This window comes from Panulirus ornatus, chromosome 14, assembly GCF_036320965.1.
Source record: "Panulirus ornatus isolate Po-2019 chromosome 14, ASM3632096v1, whole genome shotgun sequence".
Lineage (NCBI taxonomy): Eukaryota > Metazoa > Arthropoda > Malacostraca > Decapoda > Palinuridae > Panulirus > Panulirus ornatus.
The window spans coordinates 33,748,896-33,768,886 of NC_092237.1; the positions used below are offsets into that span (position 1 = coordinate 33,748,896).

At 39.9% G+C, this 19,991-nt stretch overlaps 1 protein-coding gene across 1 annotated transcript in view; it reads left to right on the forward strand.

The window, feature by feature from the left end:
• The window catches only part of LOC139753523 (uncharacterized), a 193,842-nt gene that overhangs the window by 168,660 nt on the left and 5,191 nt on the right, over positions 1-19,991 (forward strand). The window contains exon 8 of the mRNA XM_071670169.1: positions 18,457-18,595. Coding sequence (XP_071526270.1) covers positions 18,457-18,595 — 139 coding nt within the window. The remainder of the gene's footprint in view (positions 1-18,456; positions 18,596-19,991) is intronic.

Below are 19,991 nucleotides of genomic sequence, written 5' to 3' on the forward strand. Positions count from 1 at the left end.
CTGTCTCTCGTGTAATGATCATATCGACAGGGGAGATACATGAATGAGATAGAAGACCTAGAACAGTCAGTTGATATACAAGGAAGAGACGTAGCTAAGACTCCATTGGTAAGCAAGTGTTACCGGATGGCGGTGTTCGGGCCTGGAATCTCTGTAATAAAATTCTTATGATGTGGACAGGAAGGGGAACCGTTTAAAGATTTTGCCGACGACAAAGCTATCCAAATAGTATAGACCTTCAATAATATTAATGTTGCAATTCTTTGTGTATTTAACAATGGAAGATTCAGTGATGTTTCTCGTGGTAAAGGAGTTACAATTGATAACTGAATTATCGTTATTCCAGTCAATACAATGATCATAATTCTTAACATGATTAAACAAAGCATTTGATTCTCTATTGTTCCTATGCTATATTTATGTTGCTTAAGTCTAGAATGAAGATCCTTACCAGCCTGTCCAACATGAAACATATTACAGTATTTACAAGGGATTCTATAAAGACAGCCGACAGAATTTTCTGGTGAGTATTTGATTAAGATATTGTTGATAGTATTGTTATTGCTGAATACTACGTTTGCATTAAAAGATTTAAGTAACCTGGGAAGTAGTCATATTATCAAGGGGGTTTTGGCTTAACTTCTATAAAATGATTAAACTTTGATCCATTAGAATATACCTTCTTAAACTTTTCAATATTTTCCGAACTGCATATGCGTAATGCCCTAATAATGATAATTCAACAATGTCACATTGAGCTCAATAATGATGAATACATTACTTGGTGGGTTTTCTGTATATGCTAAACTTAAACATGTTTTTATCCCTATGGGTCATGCAATCTAAAAATGTTTTCATACAATCATTTTTCACTTCCACAGTAAAGTTGATAGAAGGTACTACAGTGTTATGTAAAGAGAGAGATTTTTGTAACTTTTCGTTTGTTTGCATGAGTTTACATGAGAAAGACAGACAACAGGAGGACTAATTGGACCTCGACTGGGTTGTCTGAAAAAAAAAAGGAATTCACTTGACAAGAAATTGCAATTATACTCAGAGGTTTTTTTAAGCTGTCACCGACTCTCCGCAGCTACACATTAGTCTTTTACTGTCCCCTTTACCGCAGTTGTTTATACAGTATTTCCGGCGTTTGTCTCAGAATATACCTGAATTTATAAAATCTTTGTGTAAACGACTTTTCAAAGTATTTATAGTCTTTACATTCACAACGTCTGACAGTAATTCATTTCAGTATTCAACACACCTATACGAAAAGAAGCTTTTTCCCAAGTCTCTACTACATCTTTTAGAATTGAGTTTTATTCCATTTGTCCAGGTAGCCGTATTTCCTTGTATTTCGAAAAGAGCGTCGTGATGTACTTTATCGAACTTGTCACCGTAAAGTCTGTGTTTTATAAGGGAGAAGAGATCCAATGGTTTTAACCCCTCTTTGCATGCTAGATTTCTAAGGAATGGGATAAATTTTGTCGCACGTCTTTGTATTTGCTCTAATTTTTCCTCGTTTTTTTTGTAGTTTGGGGACCTAAACTGGGCCGCATATTAAAGGTGTGGTCTTACTAGAGAACTATAAAGTGTGAGAATTGTTTCTGGTGTCTTGCAATCCATGTTGCTGGCTATGAAAACTAACATTGTGTTGTCTTTTTTACTTGCTGCTCGACACTGTTCAGTGTACTTCAGATTGTTGCTCATGACAACTCCAAGGTCCCTTTTTTCATTTTCTTTACTTAGAGAGTTTCCGAATCGTTTGTAGTAGTAAAGTATATTCTTGTCTCCAAAGTGCATAACTTTACACTTGCTTACATTAAACTTGATCTGTCTGACCACTTTGCTAGGAAGTTAGGATCTCTTTGAATCATTTTGCAGTCCCGCCTGTTTACAGATCTACTTCCTAGTATAGTGTCTTCAGAAAATATGGAGGTCTTAGATGTGAGACGGAGTTCTAAGTCTAGGTATATCATGAAAAGAATTGGGCCTAAGAAAGACCCCTGTGGCACGCCATTCGTCACCCTGGCCAATCTCAGGCTTCGCCTTTTAAGACTACACGCTGGTTTCTTCCGGTAAGCCAATCTCCGTGTAATCTAAGTTTATGTAAAAGCCTCTTGTGAGTTATTTACTGAACGCCTTTTGGAAGTCTAACTATGCTACATCAGGGGGTATTTTTTCATCCCAATTTTGAAAAAAAACATTAAAAAATTCTAGGAAATCTGTCAGGCAGGATTCTTTATTGCGGAAACCATGTTGGTTGCTCAATATGACTTTGTGATGTTTAGAAACGTGACAATTTCATCTTTTATTCTTTTTCACTCGTTTAACCTAACACTGACGTAAGGCTAATCGGGAGGTATTTCAAGGCACACTTTTTATCTCCTTTTTTATCTATAGGAGTAACATTTGCTAGTTTCCAGTTAGTTGGCACCTGACTATCCGATAGAGATTTGTTGAGTATTTTTGTTATTGGGTATATCGGCTGTCTCCTGACCTCTTTTACAAATCTTAGAGCTAAGTTGTCTGGCCCGTTGAATTTGTTAGGATTTAATTGGTCAAGCTATCTAAGTACTTCAGAGCTCTTTGTTTCTCTAACCTTCCACTCTTCTTCATCACGTCCTTGAACCATTCTCATTGGTTGCGGTATTCGAGATGTTTCTTCAATTGTGAATACGGAGTTAAAGGAACATTTTAGTATGGTTGCTATTTGCTTGTCGTCGGTAGTTAGTGTCTCATGGATGTTTCTTCATAGCCCAATCCCTTCTTTTACTGTCTTCCTTTGTTATATATTTGAAGAATTCCTATGGATTATTCTTAGCTTTCAAAGAAATTCTTTTTTCTTCCTCGCGTTTACTCTGTCTTATGATCTTACACTCGTTGGATTTTGATTATTTCCCGGCGATTTTCATAAGTTCCCATTGATTTGAATTTCTTATGTTTTTCCTTCTTTTGGCAAAGTAGTCCTCCTATTCTCCAATTCATCCTTGATGGTTTTGAAATATTGCAAGTTCTCTTCGTAATTCGTGGAATAGGTATATTTTCGATCTCGAGTGATGTGTTCTTGGAATTATTCCACATTTACTCTACTGTGTGAACGTAAAGAAGTTTTGTCCAATCGGTATTGCGAATTTCGTTTCTAATGTCTTCAAAATTTATTGGCTTTTAATGTAGGTTCAAGAGTTTCTTGTCATTTATTTCATAATCTAGATTCATCTCTAATTTTATCAAACTGTGATCGCTGTTTGGTAAACGCTCGCCTATTCCATAAGAGTTGATTAAGTTTGTGTCACTAGTAAGGACAAAATCAAGTTGTTTTTCTTTTTCAATTAACTGCTCTGCAAAAATTTCTTTAATCAGTTTCGTTAGTCTCATTTCCTCTCGGTCACCTGTTAATGTCATCCATTTAACGTTTGGACTGTTGAAGTCTCCTACTATCATAGCCTCTCTAGAGTTTACTATAGTTTTGATTTTATTGCATAACATCTTAACGTCGTCTTCCTTTTCCTTAGGAGGTCTGTAACTAACGCCGAGACGTAGTTTGCTTTTGAACTTGTCGGTAATGTCAACATAAAGAGAGTCGTAAGTGTGTGTGTCTACTTTACTTATCTTAACAGCACATAGACTGTTATCAACGCAGATCAAAACTCCACCACCTACCCTTTACAACCGATCTTTTGTAAATAGTTTACATCCGGTTATTGCTAACTCGGCGATTAAGTGTTTAATCTCAAAATTTACCCACGTTTCTGAGATTGTAAACACTGAGAAGATCATCAACATAACCAAATTGCCTCGGTAAGATATCCCTTAGTAATTTTGTTTCAAAGAATTCCATGTCAAGATTACTTAATACTGGTAAAAAAGTTCACCTACAGCCATACCAAATTTCTGACCATAATAATTTCCGTTAAATTGAAATACACAGCATTTTTATGTAATTCTATCAATTCAATAAACACAGAATTTGAAGCCGGTAAATTAAGATTATTCAGGACATCAACCAAATATTCTAAGTGGTCATCAACTGGAATTTATGTGAACAAGGATGAAACACTCAAAGTTACCACTTTGAAATTAAAATCGATATGGAAATGAATAAACTTGATAACAAAATCCTCAGTTGTGATTATAGCAAAAGTTAATTCTTTATCAAAAATTAATAATCTTTTATGTGATAATAAAAAATACTTCATACTCGGCAGAAATCCCTTTGAAGATGTAAATTTTCACTTTAATAAGGAATTGAAGCTTTTGTCTCTTTCGTTGTCACATGTGTTTGGACTTATCAAAACACATACACCTTTCCTGAGTCAGTTACCCATTTTATGGACCGACCCTAGGGCTGGATGAACAGCTGGGTTGACTGTGGACCGACTGCCGCAATCAGGAATGTTGAACTTATGTGCTCGACCTTGGGCGACACTTCAATACGACCGGGTCAGGAACGTTAACCACTGCATCACGGGAGTCCATTAATATATATATATATATATATATATATATATATATATATATATATATATATATATATATATATATATATATATATATATATATATATATATATATATATATATATATATATATATATATATATATATAAATATATATATATATATATATATATATATATATATATATATATATATATATATATATATATATATATATATATATATATATATATATATATATATATATATATATATATATATATATATAGTTTTCATGCATGGTGTCTTTGACAAGAAAATAGTGAAGTTGGAGAAAAATGTAGCTTAGACATTGAAGCTTATTGATACAGTGGTGAAATTGATGAGAACTGCTATTGAAGTTTGTGTGAATAAATTGTACATTTCCTTTTCCATAGCCAGAGGTTGAACCATTATGTGACATTCATTTTTCTTCATTCATTTCAAGCTAAAAGTTTGTTTTCTAAATTGTTTCTTACATTTTTCATATGTATATATATGTATGTGTGTGTGTGTGTGTATGTGCGTATGTGTGTGTATGTGTGTGTGTGTGTATATGTATATATATATGTATATTATCCCTGGGAATAGGGGTGAAAGAATACTTCCCACGTATTCCTCGCGTGTCGTAGAAAGCGACTAGAGGGGACGGGAGCGGGGGGCCGGAAATCCTCCCCTCCTTGTATTAACTTTCTAAAATGGGAAACAGAAGAAGGAGTCACGCGGGGAGTGCTCAGCCTCCTCGAAGGCTCAGAGTGGGGTGCCTAAATGTGTGTGGATGTAACCAAGATGTGAAAAAAGGAGAGATAGGTAGTATGTTTGAGGAAAGGAACCTGGATGTTTTGGCTCTGAGTGAAACGAAGCTCAAGGGTAAAGGGGAAGAGTGGTTTGGAAATGTCTGGGGAGTGAAGTCAGGGGTTAGTGAGAGGACAAGAGCAAGGGAAGGAGTAGCAATACTCCTGAAACAGGAGTTGTGGGAGTATGTGATAGAATGTAAGAAAGTAAATTCTCGATTAATATGGGTAAAATTGAAAGTTGATGGAGAGAGGTGGGTGATCATTGGTGCATATGCACCTGGGCATGAGAAGAAAGATCATGAGAGGCAAGTGTTTTGGGAGCAGCTGAATGATTGTGTTAGCGGTTTTGATGCACGAGACCGGGTTATAGTGATGGGTGATTTGAATGGAAAGGTGAGTAATGTGGCAGTTGAGGGAATAATTGGTATGCATGGGGTGTTCAGTGTTGTAAATGGAAATGGTGAAGAGCTTGTAGATTTATGTGCTGAAAAAGGACTGATGATTGGGAATACCTGGTTTAAAAAGCGAGATATACATAAGTATACTTATTTAAGTAGGAGAGATGGCCAGAGAGCGTTATTGGATTACGTGTTAATTGACAGGCGTGCGAAAGAGAGACTTTTGGATGTTAATGTGCTGAGAGGTGCAACTGGAGGGATGTCTGATCATTATCTTGTGGAGGCTAAGGTGAAGATTAGTATGGGTTTTCAGAAAAGAGGAGTGAATGTTGGGGTGAAGAAGGTGGTGAGAGTAAGTGAGCTTGGGAAGGAGACCTGTGTGGGGAAGTACCAGGAGAGACTGTGTACAGAATGGAAAAAGGTGAGAACAATGGAAGTAAGGGGAGTGGGGGAGGAATGGGATGTATTTAGGGAATCAGTGATGGATTGCGCAAAAGATGCTTGTGGCATGAGAAGAGTGGGAGGTGGGCTGTTTAGAAAGGGTAGTGAGTGGTGGGATGAAGAAGTAAGAGTATTAGTGAAAGAGAAGAGAGGGGCGTTTGGACGATTTTTGCAGGGAAAAAATGCAATTGAGTGGGAGAAGTATAAAAGAAGGAGACAGGAGGTCAAGAGAAAGGTGCAAGAGGTGAAAAAAAGGGCAAATGAGAGTTGGGGTGAGAGACTATCAGTAAATTTTAGGGAGAATAAAAAGATGTTCTGGAAGGAGGTAAATAGGGTGCGTGGGACAAGGGAGCAAATGGGAACTTCAGTGAAGGGCGTAAATGGGGAGGTGATAACAAGTAGTGGTGATGTGAGAAGGAGATGGAATGAGTATTTTGAAGGTTTGTTGAATGTGTCTGATGACAGAGTGGCAGATATAGGGTGTTTGGGTCGAGGTGGTGTGCAAAGTGAGAGGGTTAGGGAAAATGATTTGGTAAACAGAGAAGAGGTAGTAAAAGCTTTGCTGAAGATGAAAGCCGGCAAGGCAGCAGGTTTGGAGTGTATTGCAGTGGAATTTATCAAAAAAGGGGGTGACTGTATTGTTGACTGGTTGGTAAGGTTATTTAATGTATGTATGACTCATGGTGAGGTGCCTGAGGATTGGCGGAATGCGTGCATAGTGCCATTGTACAAAGGCAAAGGGGATAAGAGTGAGTGCTCAAATTACAGAGGTATAAGTTTGTTGAGTATTCCTGGTAAATTATATGGGAGGGTGTTGATTGAGAGGGTGAAGGCATGTACAGAGCATCAGATTGGGGAAGAGCAGTGCGGTTTCAGAAGTGGTAGAGGATGTGTGGATGAGGTGTTTGCTTTGAAGAATGTATGTGAGAAATACTTAGAAAAGCAAAGGGATTTGTATGTAGCATTTATGGATCTGGAGAAGGCATATGATAGAGTTGATAGAGATGCTCTGTGGAAGGTATTAAGAATATATGGTGTGGGAGGAAAGTTGTTAGAAGCAGTGAAAAGTTTTTATCGAGGATGTAAGGCATGTGTACGTGTAGGAAGAGAGGAAAGTGATTGGTTCTCAGTGAATGTAGGTTTGCGGCAGGGGTGTGTGATGTCTCCATGGTTGTTTAATTTGTTTATGGATGGGGTTGTTAGGGAGGTAAATGCAAGAGTCCTGGAAAGAGGGGCAAGTATGAAGTCTGTTGGGGATGAGAGAGCTTGGAAAGTGAGTCAGTTGTTGTTCGCTGATGATACAGCGCTGGTGGCTGATTCATGTGAGAAACTGCAGAAGCTGGTGACTGAGTTTGGTAAAGTGTGTGGAAGAAGAAAGTTAAGAGTAAATGTGAATAAGAGCAAGGTTATTAGGTACAGTAGGGTTGAGGGTCAAGTCAATTGGGAGGTGAGTTTGAATGGAGAAAAACTGGAGGAAGTGAAGTGTTTTAGATATCTGGGAGTGGATCTGGCAGCGGATGGAACCATGGAAGCGGAAGTGGATCATAGGGTGGGGGAGGGGGCGAAAATTTTGGGAGCCTTGAAAAATGTGTGGAAGTCGAGAACATTATCTCGGAAAGCAAAAATGGGTATGTTTGAAGGAATAGTCGTTCCAACAATGTTGTATGGTTGCGAGGCGTGGGCTATGGATAGAGTTGTGCGCAGGAGGATGGACGTGCTGGAAATGAGATGTTTGAGGAAAATGTGTGGTGTGAGGTGGTTTGATCGAGTAAGTAACGTAAGGGTAAGAGAGATGTGTGGAAATAAAAAGAGCGTGGTTGAGAGAGCAGAAGAGGGTGTTTTGAAATGGTTTGGGCACATGGAGAGAATGAGTGAGGAAAGATTGACCAAGAGGATATATGTGTCGGAGGTGGAGGGAACGAGGAGAAGAGGGAGACCAAATTGGAGGTGGAAAGATGGAGTGAAAAAGATTTTGTGTGATCGGGGCCTGAACATGCAGGAGGGTGAAAGGAGGGCAAGGAATAGAGTGAATTGGAGCGATGTGGTATACAGGGGTTGACGTGCTGTCAGTGGATTGAATCAAGGCATGTGAAGCGTCTGGGGTAAACCATGGAAAGCTGTGTAGGTATGTATGTTTGCGTGTGTGGACGTGTGTATGTACATGTGTATGGGGGGGGGGGGGGTTGGGCCATTTCTTTTGTCTGTTTCCTTGCGCTACCTCGCAAAAAAAAAAAAAAAAAATATATATATATATATATATATATATATATATATATATATATATATATATATATATATATATATATATATATTTTCTTTTTTTTTTTTTGGCTTTGTCGCTGTCTCCCGCGTTTGCGAGGTAGCGTAAGGAAACAGACGAAAGAAATGGCCCAACCCACCCCATACACATGTATATACATATGTCCACACACACAAATATACATACCTACACAGCTTTCCATGGTTTACCCCAGACGCTTCACATGCCCTGATTCAATCCTCTGACAGCACGTCAACCCCGGTATACCACATCGATCCAATTCACTCTATTCCTTGCGCTCCTTTCACCCTCCTGCATGTTCAGGCCCCGATCACACAAAATCTTTTTCACTCCATCTTTCCACCTCCAATTTGGTCTCCCTCTTCTCCTTGTTCCCTCCACCTCCGACACATATATCCTCTTGGTCAATCTTTCCTCACTCATTCTCTCCATGTGCCCAAACCATTTCAAAACACCCTCTTCTGCTCTCTCAACCACGCTCTTTTTATTTCCACACATCTCTCTTACCCTTGCGTTACTTACTCGATCAAACCACCTCACACCACACATTGTCCTCAAAAATCTCATTTCCAGCACATCCAACCTCCTGCGCACAACTCTATCCATAGCCCACGCCTCGCAACCATAAAACATTGTTGGAACCACTATTCCTTCAAACATACCCATTTTTGCTTTCCGAGATAATGTTCTCGACTTCAACACATTCTTCAAGGCTCCCAGAATTTTCTCCCCCGCCCCCACCCTATGATCCACTTCCGCTCCCATGGTTCCATCCGCTGCCAGATCCACTCCCAGATATCTAAAACACTTTACTTCCTCCAGTTTTTCTCCATTCAAACTTACCTCCCAATTGACTTGACCCTAAACCCTACTGTACCTAATAACCTTGATCTTATTCACATTTACTCTTAACTATCTTCTTTCACACACTTTACCAAACTCAGTCACCAGCTCCTGCAGTTTCTCACATGAATCAGCCATCAGCGCTGTATCATCAGCGAACAACAACTGACTCACTTCCCAAGCTCTCTCATCCCCAACAGACTTCATACTTGCCCCTCTTTCCAAAACTCTTGCATTCACCTCCCTAACAACCCCATCCATAAACAAATTAAACAACCATGGAGACATCACACACCCCTGCCGCAAACCTACATTCACTGAGAACCAATCACTTTCCTCTCTTCCTACACGTATACATGCCTTACATCCTCGATAAAAACTTTTCACTGCTTCTAACAACTTGCCTCCCACACCATATATTCTTAATACCTTCCACAGAGCATCTCTATCAACTCTATCATAAGCCTTCTCCAGATCCATAAATCCTACATACAAATCCATTTGCTTTTTAAGTATTTCTCAAATACATTCTTTAAAGCAAACACCTGATCCACACATCCTCTACCACTTCTGAAACCACACTGCTCTTCCCCAATCTGATGCTCTGTACATGCCTTCACCCTCTCAATCAATACCCTCCCATATAATTTACCAGGAATACTCAACAAACTTATACCTCTGTAATTTGAGCACTCACTCTTATCCACTTTGCCTTTGTACAATGGCACTATGCGCGCATTCCGCCAATCCTCAGGCACCTCACCATGAGTCATACATACATTAAATAACCTTACCAACCAGTCAATAATACAGTCACCCCCTTTTTTAATAAATTCCACTGCAATACCATCCAAACCTGCTGCCTTGCAGGCTTTCATCATCCGCAAAGCTTTTACTATATATGTATATATATATATATATATATATATATATATATATATATATATATATATATATATATATATATATATATATATATATATATATATATATATATATATATATATATATATATATATGTATATATATATATATATATATATATATATGTGTGGTGTGTGACGTGGTGTGTGACGCATGATGATAATAGTAACGCTAGCGTCACAGTGGTGACGGATGATGATAACAGTAACGCTAGCGTCACGGTGGTGACGGATGATGGCAACAGTAACGCTAGCGTGACAGTGGGTGACGGATGATGACAACAGTAACACTAGCGTCACGGTGGTGACGGATGATGGCAACAGTAACGCTAGCGTGACAGTGGGTGACGGATGATGACAACAGTAACGCTAGCGTCACAGTGGTGACGGATGATGACAGCAGTAACGCTAGCGTGACAGTGGGTGACGGATGATGACAACAGTAACACTAGCGTCACGGTGGTGACGGATGATGGCAACAGTAACGCTAGCGTGACAGTGGGTGACGGATGATGACAACAGTAACGCTAGCGTCACAGTGGTGACGGATGATGACAGCAGTAACGCTAGCGTGACAGTGGGTGACGGATGATGACAACAGTAACACTAGAGTCACAGTGGTGACGGATGATGATAACAGTAACCCTGGCGTCACAGTGGTGATGGATGATGACAACAGTAACGCTAGCGTCACAGTGGTGACGGATGATGACAGCAGTAACGCTAGCGTCACAGTGGGTGACGGATGATGATAAAAGTAACACTAGCGTCACAGTGGGTGACGGATGATGACAACAGTAACCCTGGCGTCACAGTGGTGACGGATGATGACAACAGTAACGCTAGCGTCACAGTGTTACTGACTCGCACATGTGTAATGTGTACTACGTCGACTGTGTTTCGTGACGCAAGTGGTGTTCTTACGTCGTACGTCAGTGTGTCGTTAAATCATACGTGGAACATGTGATGTGTTTTGATGATATATTTCTGACGCAAAGATCAAGTGATTAATGATTGTTTGTGATCATTAATCGACCGGGTTGATGAAGAGATTGATCATGAGTGTATCATCCACTCTTGTGTGGATCGGTGATTAATAATTAATCTTGAGGAATAATGTTAATTCGTCATTGAGATATATCGTGAGTGATATAATCAGTGCATAGAATAATGGCAGAAATTAGTGATTATAATGATTAATGAAATCTATGATGAAACATTGCGATATATATATATATATATATATATATATATATATATATATATATATATATATATATATATATATATATATATATATATATATATATATATATATATAGTGATAATGAATGACTTTATTGAAATAAAACCTTCAGTAATTATAAGCAGATCCTGATTATATGGTGATTACCTGGATCATTAGTGAAGTGATTAATTTCCGTGAGTCACGTGACTCATGAGTGATGCTTTCCACGACCCAACACCAGCTGGTCGACGAAAGGGAACATCTTCACGTATCTTAAGGAACTGGAAATCGGACATCCCCTGGACACTATTAAGTTCTCCCAGTGACGGCTCCACCACTTCACTTGCTGGAACCCTCATCGCATGACCGTCACTCACCACCACAACCCAGCAAAAAAATGGATGTGTGTGGATGTAACCAAGATGTGAAGACCCTTACTGGAAAAACAATCACTCTTGAAGTAGAACCTTCACACACAATTGAAAATGTGAAGGAAAATAGTGAAATTGGAAAAAAATGTAACTTAGACATTGAAGCTTATTGATACAGTGGTTAAATTGATGAGAACTGCTATTGACGTTTGTGTAAATAAATTATACATTTCCTTTTTTCCATAGCCAGAGGTTGAACCATTATGTGACATTCATTTTTTTCCATTCATTTCAAGCTAGAAGTTTCAGTTTTCTAAATTGTTTCTTACATTTTTCATATGTAAATATATGTATGTGTGTGTGTGTGTATATGTGCGTATGTATGAGTATGTGTGTGTATGTGTATATGTATATATATATGTATATTATCCCTGGGGATAGGGGTGAAAGAATACTTCCCACGTATTCCTCGCGTGTCGTAGAAAGCGACTAGAGGGGACGGGAGCGGGGGGCCAGAAATCCTCCCCTCCTTGTATTAAATTTCTAAAATGGGAAACAGAAGAAGGAGTCACGCGGGGAGTGCTCATCCTCCTCGAAGGCTCAGAGTGGGGTGCCTAAATGTGTGTGGATGTAACCAAGATGTGAAAAAAGGAGAGATAGGTAGTATGTTTGAGGAAAGGAACCTGGATGTTTTGGCTTTGAGTGAAACGAAGCTCAAGGGTAAAGGGGAAGAGTGGTTTGGGAATGTCTGGGGAGTAAAGTCAGGGGTTAGTGAGAGGACAAGAGCAAGGGAAGGAGTAGCAATACTCCTGAAACAGGAGTTGTGGGAGTATGTGATAGAGTGTAAGAAAGTAAATTCTCGATTAATATGGGTAAAACTGAAAGTTGATGGAGAGAGGTGGGTGATTATTGGTGCATATGCACCTGGGCATGAGAAGAAAGATCATGAGAGGCAAGTGTTTTGGGAGCAGCTGAATGAGTGTGTTAGTGGTTTGATGCACGAGACCGGGTTATAGTGATGGGTGATTTGAATGCAAAGGTGAGTAATGTGGCAGTTGAGAGAATAATTGGTATACATGGGGTGTTCAGTGTTGTAAATGGAAATGGTGAAGAGCTTGTAGATTTATGTGCTGAAAAAGGACTGATGATTGGGAATACCTGGTTTAAAAAGCGAGATATACATAAGTATACTTATGTAAGTAGGAGAGATGGCCAGAGAGCGTTATTGGATTACGTGTTAATTGACAGGCGTGCGAAAGAGAGACTTTTGGATGTTAATGTGCTGAGAGGTGCAACTGGAGGGATGTCTGATCATTATCTTGTGGAGGCTAAGGTGAAGATCTGTATGGATTTTCAGAAAAGAAGGGTGAATGTTGGGGTGAAGAGGGTGGTGAGAGTAAGTGAGCTTGAGAAGGAGACCTGTGTGAGGAAGTACCAGGAGAGACTGAGTACAGAATGGAAAAAGGTGAGAACAATGGAAGCAAGGGGAGTGGGGGAGGAATGGGATGTATTTAGGGAATCAGTGATGGATTGCGCAAAAGATGCTTGTGGCATGAGAAGAGTGGGAGGTGGGTTGATTAGAAAGGGTAGTGAGTGGTGGGATGAAGAAGTAAGAGTATTAGTGAAAGAGAAGAGAGAGGCATTTGGACGATTTTTGCAGGGAAAAAATGCAATTGAGTGGGAGATGTATAAAAGAAAGAGACAGGAGGTCAAGAGAAAGGTGCAAGAGGTGAAAAAAGGGCAAATGAGAGTTGGGGTGAGAGAGTATCATTAAATTTTAGGGAGAATAAAAAGATGTTCTGGAAGGAGGTAAATAAAGTGCGTAAGACAAGGGAGCAAATGGGAACTTCAGTGAAGGGCGCAAATGGGGAGGTGATAACAAGTAGTGGTGATGTGAGAAGGGGATGGAGTGAGTATTTTGAAGGTTTGTTGAATGTGTTTGATGATAGAGTGGCAGATATAGGGTGTTTTGGTCGAGGTGGTGTGCAAAGTGAGAGGGTTAGGGAAAATGATTTGGTAAACAGAGAAGAGGTAGTGAAAGCTTTGCGGAAGATGAAAGCCGGCAAGGCAGCAGGTTTGGATGGTATTGCAGTGGAATTTATTAAAAAAGGGGGTGACTGTATTGTTGACTGGTTGGTAAGGTTATTTAATGTATGTATGACTCATGGTGAGGTGCCTGAGGATTGGCGGAATGCGTGCATAGTGCCATTGTACAAAGGCAAAGGGGATAAGAGTGAATGCTCAAATTACAGAGGTATAAGTTTGTTGAGTATTCCTGGTAAATTATATGGGAGGGTATTGATTGAGAGGGTGAAGGCATGTACAGAGCATCCGATTGGGGAAGAGCAGTGTGGTTTCAGAAGTGGTAGAGGATGTGTGGATCAGGTGTTTGCTTTGAAGAATGTATGTGAGAAATACTTAGAAAAGCAAATGGATTTGTATGTAGCATTTATGGATCTGGAGAAGGCATATGATAGAGTTGATAGAGATGCTCTGTGGAAGGTATTAAGAATATATGGTGTGGGAGGAAAGTTGTTAGCAGTGAAAAGTTTTTATCGAGGATGTAAGGCATGTGTACGTGTAGGAAGAGAGGAAAGTGATTGGTTCTCAGTGAATGTAGGTTTGCGGCAGGGGTGTGTGATGTCTCCATGGTTGTTTAATTTGTTTATGGATGGGGTTGTTAGGGAGGTAAATGCAAGAGTTTTGGAAAGAGGGGCAAGTATGAAGTCTGTTGGGGATGAGAGAGCTTGGGAAGTGAGTCAGTTGTTGTTCGCTGATGATACAGCGCTGGTGGCTGATTCATGTGAGAAACTGCAGAAGCTGGTGACTGAGTTTGGTAAAGTGTGTGGAAGAAGAAAGTTAAGAGTAAATGTGAATAAGAGCAAGGTTATTAGGTACAGTAGGGTTGAGGGTCAAGTCAATTGGGAGGTGAGTTTGAATGGAGAAAAACTGGAGGAAGTGAAGTGTTTTAGATATCTGGGAGTGGATCTGGCAGCGGATGGAACCATGGAAGCGGAAGTGGATCATAGGGTGGGGGAGGGGGCGAAAATTCTGGGGGCCTCTAAGAATGTGTGGAAGTCGAGAACATTATCTCGGAAAGCAAAAATGGGTATGTTTGAAGGAATAGTGGTTCCAACAATGTTGTATGGTTGCGAGGCGTGGGCTATGGATAGAGTTGTGCGCAGGAGGATGGATGTGCTGGAAATGAGATGTTTGAGGACAATGTGTGGTGTGAGGTGGTTTGATCGAGTGAGTAACGTAAGGGTAAGAGAGATGTGTGGAAATAAAAAGAGCGTGGTTGAGAGAGCAGAAGAGGGTGTTTTGAAGTGGTTTGGGCACATGGAGAGAATGAGTGAGGAAAGATTGACCAAGAGGATATATGTGTCGGAGGTGGAGGGAACGAGGAGAAGAGGGAGACCAAATTGGAGGTGGAAAGATGGAGTGAAAAAGATTTTGTGTGATCGGGGCCTGAACATGCAGGAGGGTGAAAGGAGGGCAAGGAATAGAGTGAATTGGAGCGATGTGGTATACCGGGGTTGACGTGCTGTCAGTGGATTGAATCAAGGCATGTGAAGCGTCTGGGGTAAACCATGGAAAGCTGTGTAGGTATGTATATTTGCGTGTGTGGACGTATGTATATACATGTGTATGGGGGGGGGTTGGGCCATTTCTTTCGTCTGTTTCCTTGCGGTACCTCGCAAACGCGGGAGACAGCGACAAAGTGAAAAAAAAAAAATATATATATATTCATATTTATTTTGCTTTGTCGGTGTCTCCCGCGTTTGCGAGGTAGTGCAAGGAAACAGACGAAGGAAATGGCCCAACCCACCCCCATACACTTGTATATACATAAACGTCCACACACGCAAATATACATACCATACATCTCAATGTACACATATATATACACACACAGACACATACATATATACACATGCACACAATTCACACTGTCTGCCTTTATTCATTCCCATCGCCACCTCGCCACACATGGAATAACATCCCCCTCCCCACTCATGTGTGGGAGGTACCGCTAGGAAAAGACAACAAAAGCCCCATTCGTTCACACTCAGTCTCTAGCTGTCATGCAATAATGCCCGAAACCACAGCTCCCTTTCCACATCCAGGCCCCACAGAACTTTCCATGGTTTACCCCAGACGCTTCACATGCCCTGATTCAGTCCATTGACAGCACGTCGACCCCGGTATACCAAGTCGATCCAATTCACTCTATTCCTTGCCCGCCTTTCACCCTCCAGAATGCTGAGGCCCCGATCACTCAAAATCTTTTTCACTCCATCTTTCCACCTCCAATTTGGTCTCCCACTTCTCCTCGTTCCCTCCACCTCCGACACATATATCCTCTTGGTCAATCTTTCCTCACTCATTCTCTCCATGTGCCCAAACCATTTCAAAACACCCTCTTCTGCTCTCTCAACCACGCTTTTTTTATTTTCACACATCTCTCTTACCCTTACATTACTTACTTAATCAAACCACCTCACACCACATATTGTCCTCAAAAATCTCATTTCCAGCACATTCATCCTCCTGCTCACATCTCTATCCACATGCCTTACATCCTCGATAAAAACTTTTCACTGCTTCTAACAACTTGCCTCCCACACCATATATTCTTAATACCTTCCACAGAGCATCTCTATCAACTCTATCATATGCCTTCTGCAGATCCATAAATGCTACATACAAATCCATTTGCTTTTCTAAGTATTTCTCACATACATTCTTCAAAGCAAACACCTGATCCACACATCCTCTACCACTTCTGAAACCACACTGCTCTTCCCCAATCTGATGCTCTGTACATGTCTTCACCCTCTCACTCAATACCCTCCCATATAATTTACCAGGAATACTCACTCTTATCCCCTTTGCCTTTGTATAATTGCACTATGCACGCATTCCGCCAATCCTCAAGCACCTCACCATGAGTCATACATACATTAAATAACTTACCAACCAGTCAATAACACAGTCACCCCCTGTTTTAATAAATTCCACTGCAATACCATCCAAACCTGCTGCCTTGCCGGCTTTCATCTTCCGCAAAGCTTTTACTACCTCTTCTCTGTTTACCAAATCATTTTCCCTAACCCTCTCACTTTGCACACCACCTCGACCAAAACACCGTATATCTGCCACTCTATCATCAAACACATTCAACAAACCTTCAAAATACTCACTCCATCTCCTTCTCACATCACCACTACTTGTTATCACCTCCCCATTTGCGCCCTTCCCTGAAGTTCCCATTTGCTCCCTTGTCTTACGCACTTTATTTACCTCCTTCCAGAACATCTTTTTATTCTCCCTAAAATTTAATGATACTCTCTCACCCCAACTCTCATTTGCCCTCCTTTTCACCTCTTGCACCTTTCTCTTGACCTCCTGTCTCTTTCTTTTATACATCTCCCACTCAATTGCATTTTTTCCCTGCAAAAATCGTCCAAATTCCTCTCTCTTCTCTTTCACTAATAATCTTACTTCTTCATCCCACCACTCACTACCCTTTCTAATCAACCCACCTCCCACTCTTGTCATGCAACAAGCATCTTTTGCGCAATCCATCACTGATTCCCTAAATACATCCCATTCCTCCTCCACTCCCCTTACTTCCATTGTTCTCACCTTTTTCCATTCTGTACTCAGTCTCTCCTGGTACTTCCTCACACAAGTCTCCTTCCCAAGCTCACCTACTCTCACCAACCTCTTCATCCCAACATATATATATATATATACATATATATATATATATATATATATATATATATATATATATATATATATATATATATATATATATATATATATATATATATATATATATATATATATATATATATATATATATATATATATATATATATATATATATATATATATATGCCCACACACGCACATATACATACATATACATACACAGACAAATACATATATACACATGTACATATTCATACTAGCTGCCTTCATCCATATTCGTCGCCACCGAGCCACACATGAAATAGCATTCCTCTCCCACCTGCAGCGAGAAAGCGCCAGGAACAGACAAAAAAAATAAAAAAAGAAAAAAAAAATGCCACATTCGCTCACACTAAATTTCTAGCTCTCATACGTAATGCCCCGAAACCACAGCTCTCTTTCCACTTCCAGGCCCCACAGACCTTTCCATTGTTCACCCCAGACGTTTCAATGCCCTGGTTTAATATATATGAATATAATGATTATCTTACCTTTACATTTAATGACTTATTTTCTATTCATCAGATTAATCTATATCTTAAACAAGTTGCATCGATCATCTTCTATTTCTTAACAACTAATAAATGTCACATACTTTCGATGCACCTTGAGCAACTTACTTAGTGTACTTTACAAAAGTCCATCATCTCGTCATCTGTTTAAGAACTTCTACTTGCCTTTAATTCAAATGAAGATGAATATATTTCATCATGTTAAGATCTACCACACCTAGAGGAATCTGACCCTTTATGTGTCCGTTGTGTCTACAGAGATTGATGATACCACTTAGAAATTAGTTACAGTACCACTCAGAAATCAGGTACATGCTAACGCCTTCCTTTGCTTCGTTTCAATAGTCATCTTCCAAAACTTAGTGAACGGTGAGTCTATGTTCATGCATTCATTCCACTTCAACTCTTCATCAACGGTTTGTAGTGATTTGCCTCTTGCAGGCAGCCGGGAGACTGTGGTGGACTTCACCATGCCTTACTACTTCGAGTCCACGACGCTGGTGTCACGGGCACCCAAACAAAAGAACCGGTCCTTTGCAGTCTTCTCGCCCTTCACTGTCGAGGTACGTGGCTTTAAGCAACTGCCGCCCTCGGTGAGTTTCTTCGTGACAAAGTTTCCAATCGTGGACAGAAGTTCTTAAAGTGGAGAGATCTTAAGAAAAAGACAGATAGATAGATAGATAGATAGATAGATAGATAGAGAGAGAGAGAGAGAGAGAGAGAGAGAGAGAGAGAGAGAGAGAGAGAGAGAGAGAGAGAGAGAGAGAGAGAGAGAGAGAGAGAGAGAGAGATGGAAAAGAGCAGTCTAAGAGAATCTGAGGAAGGTAAGACCTAGGCTTCTGTAAAGAGTGTCTGCTGATGTATGGGTAGAAATGAAAATGTTTCAGATCATAGTTGCACCAGGGTTTTAACTCATGATACCCCATCTATTGAACCTTCTCTACTGTCATATAATTTTTCATATCTATGAATGTATCTGCATTAAATATGTCTTTAATGATTTTTCTTTTGTTCTCCCACCACTACTATATTTATAAAGTACTTTTGAGTAACTATTTCACAAGTTTCCTGCTCGATTTCATGATCTTTTTTAGCGTTAAGGCCAGACGACCTCGCTTGGGCCTTGGGTCTACGTGGTCTGTGTATCCATATAACTTTGTCCCCAGGCTGTTATATCCCCTCCTCTGCGTCATCCATCTGTTTTAGCAGTTAAAAACTGTGGATAGGTCACTCCTTACTCATCTTTCTTCCAAGAGGAGTAGAATTATGTCCTCAGTCCTTTCCGCATGACTCATATCTTTTAATTTTCTTTTTGTATTTGTTGCACCCCTCTGGACCTTCTCTAGTTGCTCTTTCAGTTCTTTTTAAGTTCGTTGATCAAACCTGAGAAGCATATTCTAGTTTTGTGTATGAACAACGTGTATAATTTTCTGAATACTTCCTTATCCATGAACCTGGACGCTCTCCTAATGTTTGCTATCAGACAGTTGGTCTCCCTAACTATATTCTAAAGGCGAGCCTCTTTCAACAGGTTAGGACAATGTCGACTCCCAGGTTGTTCTCACATACAGATTCCTGCAGCTTACTCCTTCTAGATGATGATGATGATGATATATATATATATATATATATAACGTGCACACACAAACATATATATATATATATATATATATATATATATATATATATATATATATATATATATATATATATATTTTTTTTTTATTTTTCTTTTTTTTATACCTCGTCGCTGTCTCCCGCGTTTGCGAGGTAGCGCAAGGAAACAGACGAAAGAAATGGCCCCCCCCCCATACACATGTATATACATACGTCCACACACGCAAATATACATACCTACACAGCTTTCCATGGTTTACCCCAGACGCTTCACATGCCTTGATTCAATCCACTGACAGCACGTCAACCCCGGTATACCATATCGATCCAATTCACTCTATT